General features: G+C 41.1%; 2 protein-coding genes across 2 annotated transcripts; both read left to right on the forward strand.

Annotated features, from left to right (window-relative positions):
* The first annotated feature begins 103 nt into the window (after positions 1-103).
* tbc1d25 (TBC1 domain family, member 25) lies at positions 104-6,505 on the forward strand. Its single transcript, XM_061301204.1, has 7 exons — positions 104-456; positions 1,362-1,471; positions 1,568-1,722; positions 1,797-1,924; positions 2,008-2,196; positions 2,362-2,637; positions 2,752-6,505. The coding sequence occupies exons 1-7, from the start codon at positions 412-414 to the stop codon at positions 4,348-4,350; spliced, it is 2,502 nt and encodes an 833-aa protein (XP_061157188.1). The 5' UTR covers positions 104-411; the 3' UTR covers positions 4,351-6,505.
* A 187-nt stretch (positions 6,506-6,692) lies between these two features.
* ndufb11 (NADH:ubiquinone oxidoreductase subunit B11) lies at positions 6,693-8,060 on the forward strand. The gene is made up of 3 exons (XM_061269292.1): positions 6,693-6,962; positions 7,531-7,661; positions 7,843-8,060. Exons 1-3 carry the CDS (start codon positions 6,789-6,791, stop codon positions 7,970-7,972), a joined length of 435 nt encoding a protein of 144 aa, XP_061125276.1. The 5' UTR covers positions 6,693-6,788; the 3' UTR covers positions 7,973-8,060.
* The last annotated feature ends 152 nt before the right edge of the window (positions 8,061-8,212 follow it).

The following is an 8,212-nucleotide window of genomic DNA, read 5'->3' on the forward strand; positions in this document are numbered from 1 at the left end:
AAAGGACTGCATTTCCCAGCGTGCATCAAGATTTCGGTCTCGTGACAAAAGTTGCGGAATGGTTTTTGCATCGAATTATTGAAACACGTTCGGGGGATTAGAATGTTTTCGTAAGTAATTGATGTTTGAATAAAATTAGTGTATCGTCAAAGTAATTTAGAAAATAAATTAAATCTAACCCTTCATTTTCGAAAAAGTTCGATAAGCGTTTGGAAAAATTACAACAGTAAAGAAAATGACCAACAGATGGCAGTATTGTATTGTGAAGCTCTTTTATGAAAAGAAAACCGAAGAAGACCACCAGCGGTGCCACTCGGCTAACCTGATCATGTTATTGATCATTATATAGCTGTAGATGGGAGAAGGAACATTTTTCAAAGAGCCACTTTGATCCATAACGGAACTGTAAAGATGGCAAGCGACGAGGAGAGAGGGGTGGTTCGAGTCAAAGTCAAGGTATGTCGGGCAATTAGGACCAATCTGTGTAAAAATGTTTTCTTTTTTTGGTTAAATTTTACATTTTCCACATATCGTGGGACTACATGTAAACTGTACCCAATCATTTCAATTACATGTCAGACACAAGTCGTGTCTCGCATACGGCGAAACTGTTCGTGATTTTTAACGATCACCATTGTTGTTGAAATCGCCAGAGTGATTTGAGATCATGTTATTTTAACCATATTACCCCCTTAACGTACCCGACAGCATCTGTCCAATGTACTTTACCGTGCAGCAAGAATCATCTAAACTACTTTAGCTCAAACGTCAAAGCAGACCAGGATGACGTCATCTAGTATGCACAACAACAAGCGTGTGCACGCGAGCTGTGCATGAGTCTCTTGTCAAAATAATGAAGAAACTGCTGCAGTAATAATATTGTGGTCATTGAATAAAGGCGTGTGAGTCAGTTTTCGATTCGTCTGTAAATAGTTTTTCATTCTGGACGCCATTCAAACAACACTCTTCCATTATTATTACTCCAAAATATGTGACAACCTGTTTTTTGTGCCATTATCACCGCAGCATATTATGAACTTGTTTTTACAATTAGTTCCTACTTATACTGTATCTCTTTAATTAAAACACTATTTGAAATGGCAAATAAATATTGTTGGTCAAGACGAATATTATTCTAGACCAGTTAGTTGTACAATGTAAAGGAGTCTTTACAAAACACATTGCCTACTTTTTATTTATCCAAATGAGTACTTTTTTCAGCTCTTCAGTACGAAATTTAAAGCCCCCCAAACCTTAATGTTGTTTAAAAAAAACGATTGTACTTTTGTGGCAATGTATTGCAGGATATGTACATGCCTGTGATCATTTGGTTACGGATTTGTGATGTACTTTGATTTCAGAAATGTGATGGAGCACTTCCTGTGGAGTTTCGCTCCTTTGCTGTTGATCCTCAAATTACATCATTGGAAGTGTTGCAACATATTCTAATCAAAGCTTTTGATTTGAATGGGTAAGTCTGGTCCCCATAACTAAAGTTATTTTGACTTGGAGTATCAAGGGAATCTGTTTGCAATGTGGCAAAATGTTGTTTGTGTTCATGAACTAGGAGGCGAAATTTTGAGATCAGTTACATGTCTCGAGGTGTAAGCGTTGCAGAGATGTACCTGTCTCTGACGTCTGATGGGGATTTGGATGTTGCATTTGCCAGTGCAGCCAAACCATATCTACAACTCAAGATGGATGTGAAACCTTCCGAAGACAGTAAGAACACAAATAACAGCCCTTCACATCCTTTCGCACACACCGATTAATAATAAATTCATAATTAATTTTAGGTCCTGTGATGGAGGACTGGGACATCATCAGCCCCAAAGATGTGATTGGCTCTGAGCAGCTTCTTGCAGAGAGGACCAAGTCTTTGGCGTCTGCAGCACTTCCTTTTACCCAGTCTTTAATGTCCCAGGTACATTTTAACCTAGCCCAAACACTCATCTAACTTACGTTTGCCTCTGTTCTCATGTGGTTCTCACCTATATTTCTCTTTAGGTTGGCCGGACACTGACACGAGTCCAGCAGGCATTCAGCTGGTCTTATGGGGAGGAGATCAAGCCTTTCAAACCGCCTCTGAGTGACACCGAGTTTCACAGTTACCTCAATAGTCAAGGACAATTGACACGACCAGAGGAGCTAAGGCTACGGATTTACCATGGCGGTGTTGAACCTTCACTGCGCAAGGTGCAGGTCCACTCATCTGTTGAAACACATTAGCAAAGATTTCCCAGTGGAAAGAATTTAAAGGAGCTCTTGCTGGGCTCTGTACTTTTTAGAGCCTCCTCGGCCTTAACGACATGGCACTCTCATTTTTCAAAAATGAACGTTATGTTTTCTTGCCTCTTTCAGGTTGTTTGGCGGTATCTCCTTAATGTCTACCCAGACGGTCTAAGTGGCCAGGAACGTATGGACTACATGAAACGAAAGACGAGAGAGTATGACCAGTTGAAGAAAGAATGGACGGCGCACGTCAGTCACGAGGATCTTGAATTCATCCGGGGAAATGTACTGAAAGACGTTTTAAGGACGGACCGTGCTCATCCCTACTACGCAGGCTCAGAAGACAGTCCACATTTGACCGCTCTCACAGATTTGCTTACTACCTTCGCCATCACACACCCACAGGTGATTATTTATAGCAATGTTGCTTCATATTGATTGTGTCTATTTTCAGTTTTAGAAAATCTCATCTAATATTTGAAATGGATGGATGAACTTTGTGTATTTCTTGCCTTTCAGATCTCGTACTGTCAAGGAATGAGTGATATTGCGTCCCCTATACTCGCTGTGATGGATAATGAAGCACATGCCTTCATTTGCTTTTGCGGAATTATGAAACGCTTGGATGGGAATTTCCGCCCCGATGGACAACTTATGTCTATCAAGTTCCATCATCTAAAACTGCTCTTGCAGTACTCCGATTATGAATTCTACTCTTATCTGGTTTCCCGTGGAGCTGATGACCTTTTCTTTTGTTACCGCTGGTTACTTCTGGAGCTGAAGCGAGAGTTTGCCTTTGATGACGCGCTAAGGATGCTTGAGGTGACTTGGAGTTCCCTACCCCCGGATCCTCCTGAAACTGAAGTGGAGCTACTCGGACCACCGTTGCAGACGGATAAAACACGTTTCGCTGACAGTCGCCCCGGACGTGACTGGGAAACAAAAGAGAAGCAACGTAGACAACATATGCTTCGACCATCAAGAGAACAACCCGATGTCGCTTGGAATGCTGTCGCAGAAGAATGTCCGAAAGTTGGACCTGGGAGTACGTCTCGAGCTGTTGTGGGCAAGGCAGATTTTGTGACTCCTATTGAGGAGACTTTTGGGGAGTTTAAGTATTATACTGCCCAGAATGAAGATGGCGTCGTTATGAAGGCTTCCAAGCAGCAACAAGTTTTGACTGATTCGCAGTCACGCATTCCGAGACGTCAGTCCACCATCGATAGCGAGGAGGATCCTGGAGAAAGAACGCCGCTTATAAAATGCTACAGCAATGGCTTTTCACCAGGATCCTCACCACCGCCAATCTGCAACAGTGACGCTGCGTCTCGATCATCTTCAACCATACCTTCCAGTTGGTCAGTTGCTACTCCCGACTCCACCCCACAAACGACATTTGGTTTCGCAACCAGCGGAAGAGAGGCCTTATCTAGAACAGTCCCAAAAGTCATCACATCTTCTGCACAACTGCTCAGGAGTACAGGGTTGAACTTGACGAACCCTTCGGTAAAAACGTGCGCCACATCTCATGGCCCTGCTCCAAATCGCTCTTTTCTCTCGTCACCGATTTTGCCTTTTGGAAGAGGTTCTTCGCAGCCCGGCTCCAGATCATCCTCCAACAACCCTTCTTCTCCTAGCAACAAGCCCTCAAGCACCACCGCCACTAACACGGACAGTTCCCCCAAACTGGAGAGCAGCATCAAGCCATGTTCTCTGCCACCTCCCCAAGAGTTTGGAAAAGGTAATCCCTTCATGCTTTTTTTGTGCTTGTCCATCTTGCTGGAACATCGGGACCACATCATCAAAAACAGCCTGGATTACAACGAGCTCGCCATGCACTTTGATCGCCTCGTGCGCCGCCACAACCTGAGCAGGATCCTGCAGCGGGCCAAGGCCTTATTCGCAGACTATTTGCAGAGTGAAGTTTGGGACTCGGAAGAGGGGGATGAGGTGAGCTCAGACTCTCCGATGTCAGCCACCGCTGCTCAGTACTCCCCACCTTTATCCATCTCTGCTCGACCCTTTTATAGCCCCTTATCGTCTCCTCAGTCTTCATCTCGGAACTCGACCTACAACCTGGCGAGCACCATTCCCTCACCAACAGCTCAAGTGTCCTGATTTGCACAAGTATCCCAGACTTGACATTTTCACTAACTTCTCACCAGTGGCGTGGACCATTTTAAACAGCCTCAACTATATGAATGATTCCAGTACTGATCATAAACATGTTACATGTGTTGCCGCTGATTAGAGGTATGAAGGAAGTGAAAAGAGCTTTTCCTGCATCCTTCAAATTTGATAATGCATGCACAGTCCTTTTTTTATTTTATTTTTTAACAGTGTGGCTGAATAATCCATTTGAGCTATGTAAAGCAAATCACACATTTAAGCCTCTTTTTTCGATTGTATTTAAATTCAAGTGATGCCTAGACAAAGAACAAAGGAAGAAAAACACCAAAATCCTTTAATAAACTAATCAAACTAACCATTAGACTAAGAAACAAAAATGAGAACAGCTACCCCTACAACCCCTTTTGAGAAAACGACTAATTTTTCAGCAATGGTAAACTCCACTTTGTCTTCTGGCTGTCATATTGCCTCAGTTTAGCCTGTTTTAAACTCAGTCCCCCTATTTATTATTTCTATTTTTAGTCAGCGGGCTTTGACGTTGCTGTTTGAAGTGCTCATGATATGAGTGTGCATACAAAATGGTGTCCATGAGTTCTTGTTTTCTTCCCCTGAGCTACAGAGATGGCAAAGCCTGAGTGGGTGGGTCTATGTCAACAATTTTTAAGTGGCTATTTTATATCATAAGTATGTTGCCTTTATAAACTTACAAAGCAAGAGGAAATTGTGCTTTTTAATATAAAATCCTTCACCAATTGGTCTGAGACGGGCTGTAAACTTGATGAGATTTTTTTTTAACATTCAAAGCAAACTGTAATGATATTTCCAGTCAACCTACAGGGAATTATGACATTATCACAATATTTATGAATAATTGACAACTATGTAATTCTATGTTCCGGTAAATATTTCAAGAGATGAAACAATTTTGCACTTTTGCTATTTAGTTGGATTGAACAAAAGAACCTCTTTTCTGTGTCTCAATGTGTTGATGTACTGTATAATTTCTGATGTCACATCTTGACAGCTGCTTGACAGAGTCGCGGCTCTACAGCAATGTTTTCGCTGTTGTTTGCTTCTGCGAGATTATGGTTTGAACTGTAAAAAGCATTTGATGCTGCATTATTAGAGAAGTGCCTCGTTCTTGAGCGTCGGAAACCTTCAAATATGTTTTCATCTATGCTAGAAATATCTCCTGTTATGATGTAGAAACTGCTTCCCTTCTGATTGATGTAATAAATAACACATGCTGTGTTTCAGCAGCATTCTGGTGAACCGGTTAAGTTCCACGAACAATTTAAGCCCGCCAAAAACTTTGTGAACTGCTGTTTGGGGCCATTTGATGCGGTGTGACTTGAGACTGAAACTACAATCTCCTAAATTACCATCAAAAAGAAACAACACAATTTATTTCAGGATTATTATATTCCATTCCGGTCAACTTGACTTGTATCTGTCAATGTATACTCAGCTTCAACAAAGAAGGACGTATTATGCGCTGTTGTATCCTGGGGCTATAATATTACTTGCTTTTTCTCATCAATATATACAGTACAATACAACTTTATTGATATATGTATGAACATGTTGAGCTAACCGTGTTGTATACATTTATACACATGAAATGGATAAGTCCCTTAGTGACATGTTAAGCGTCGCCTCTAGTCCTGTTGATTGTCTGCCAGTTATTTCCACTTTTGTTTGGTTTTGGAACGTAGAGCACATGACACTGTATGCCAGAAAGTTTGGGCTGTATGCATACACTTTTAAACTGTATTGAAGTTGAAAATATGTACACGATGTTGCAGTCTAAAGAGCCTTTTTACAACCAGTGAGCTACTTGAATTAATGCATATTTCAGAAGTGTGATATTTTTTTTCAATATATTTAATTTGAGAGGCCTTTGTTTTGTCTAATTAGATTTTTTCTTTATTGTTACTACGTCAACATTTGCGCTTGCCTTCCAACCCTTCATGTATGATTATCATGTTCAATATTTTAAAGAGTACCTGACTGGACTGTGAGTCAGAGTATTGTGCATTTGTTTAAAAAAATGCAATTACAGTACAGAATTACAAAACAGTTATACATTTTAATTATACGTACAAATGATTGCATAATTGAAACAAATAAATACTGAAACTCATGTGCTGAAAATGTTTTACATTAATGCATAGTTCAATAAAAGCATATGTATTACGAGACTATTATCCAATTTTGGGGGAAACTGCTAAATTAAATAACGTATCTAACCTGCGCGAAACTAAGTGAGACGCAATGGCAGTGTAAATCCACAGGGTGGCAGTAATGTTACATCGATGAATGTGAGCAGCTGGCTATTCATTGTTCGTCAACGAAGAAGTGAGCTGCAGGCCACGGCCGTTGTTTCCCGTTCCGGGGCAACCAGGTCTCCCACAAACAAGGCAAAAATGTTAGGTCCGCTGTCACGGCTCGGGACAGCTTTCCCCCGGTTAAGTTCTCGTGTACCCGTTCGATGCGTGTCCCAGTCGAAGCCGAGTGGCGCAGCCGGTGCGACTGCCGTGACCGAGCTGCAGCAGGCTGCACCGAGTGGCAGCCATGGTGAGGTCAGCCCCTTTGTCAAGGTGAGTTGTGATTTTGCGCGCTTCTAATACAATTGATATTAGTGGAACTAACCATACGACTCCTCTAAGTTATTAATTACTTTCTTGTTGATTGTTTTTATTTTTTATTTTGTACGAATGACATAAACGAGGCCGCAGTAAATATAAACATTGTTCCACATTCAGCTTGATGTCACTTTTCCGTCTGATTAACCACCGAAATACGGTTGTCTAATAATTTGTATAATGTGGTGCATGACCCCGGCTAATGCACCTCCATCCCCACGTAGAATTAAATCAGACATTCATTTTGATTACTGTACATGGTGAATGACTAGTGAAAGCATACCATTGCAGTTCTCAATACCTATCCTATTGATCAGTGTCTCACACAACCATTTTCCCTTGGGGACTGGCAAAATATATATATATTAGTGTTTGAGGATTAGAATGTTTATTATCATTGCACAGTCTTGTCATATTGCAGTATTGCATTCAATTTGGGCAATACTTAGTTTGGCAGTCATGAAAAATAGGAAATGACATTTGCATTCACTGCATCATGTTCTCTCCCACCCCCACTCCACAGAATCCAGATTACCATGGTTTCTCCACTGACCCGGTGGTTGATCAATTGAATATGAGAGTGGGCTTCTTCTTTGGCATCTCCGTGTGTCTTGTCATTGGTGGAACATTCCTTCACTATTTACCAGACCACGGGTAGGTTGCTTCGTATTTTAATTCCTTCTGCATTATCATGTTCACCACAACGTAAGATCGTAGATTTCAGTTTTATTCCGACCCTGATCAAAATTGTGTGTTGTAGTCGAAGCACTTGGTATCTCACCATGGACCTGTCCTCTTTAACATTCAGTTGGTTTCTTCTGCATTTGTATTCCAGGATGCGTCAGTGGGCCAGAAGGGAAGCGGAACGTGTGATCCTGCAGAAAGAGATGGAGGGTTTGCCTCTGATAGATGAAAACTACTACGACCCCAGCAAAATTATTCTGCCCAGCGCTGAAGAAGAGTAGAGTGAATAACAACCCACTTAATGTATTTCATGAATATTGTATTCCACTAAAATAGAATAAAAGATAATTGTTGGATTCTTTAAAAATATGTGGAGTGCGACTTTTTAATGATTCTGATGACCTGAATTGATTCAAACATTTTTTTTTTTAATATAATTTCAGCCAATTTTCAGGATTTGTCACTTTAATGACATCCCATTGAAGAAAACAGGTCACTACATCACACTATTAAGTATACTA

Source organism: Syngnathus typhle, linkage group LG2 (assembly GCF_033458585.1).
Source record: "Syngnathus typhle isolate RoL2023-S1 ecotype Sweden linkage group LG2, RoL_Styp_1.0, whole genome shotgun sequence".
Taxonomy (NCBI): domain Eukaryota; kingdom Metazoa; phylum Chordata; class Actinopteri; order Syngnathiformes; family Syngnathidae; genus Syngnathus; species Syngnathus typhle.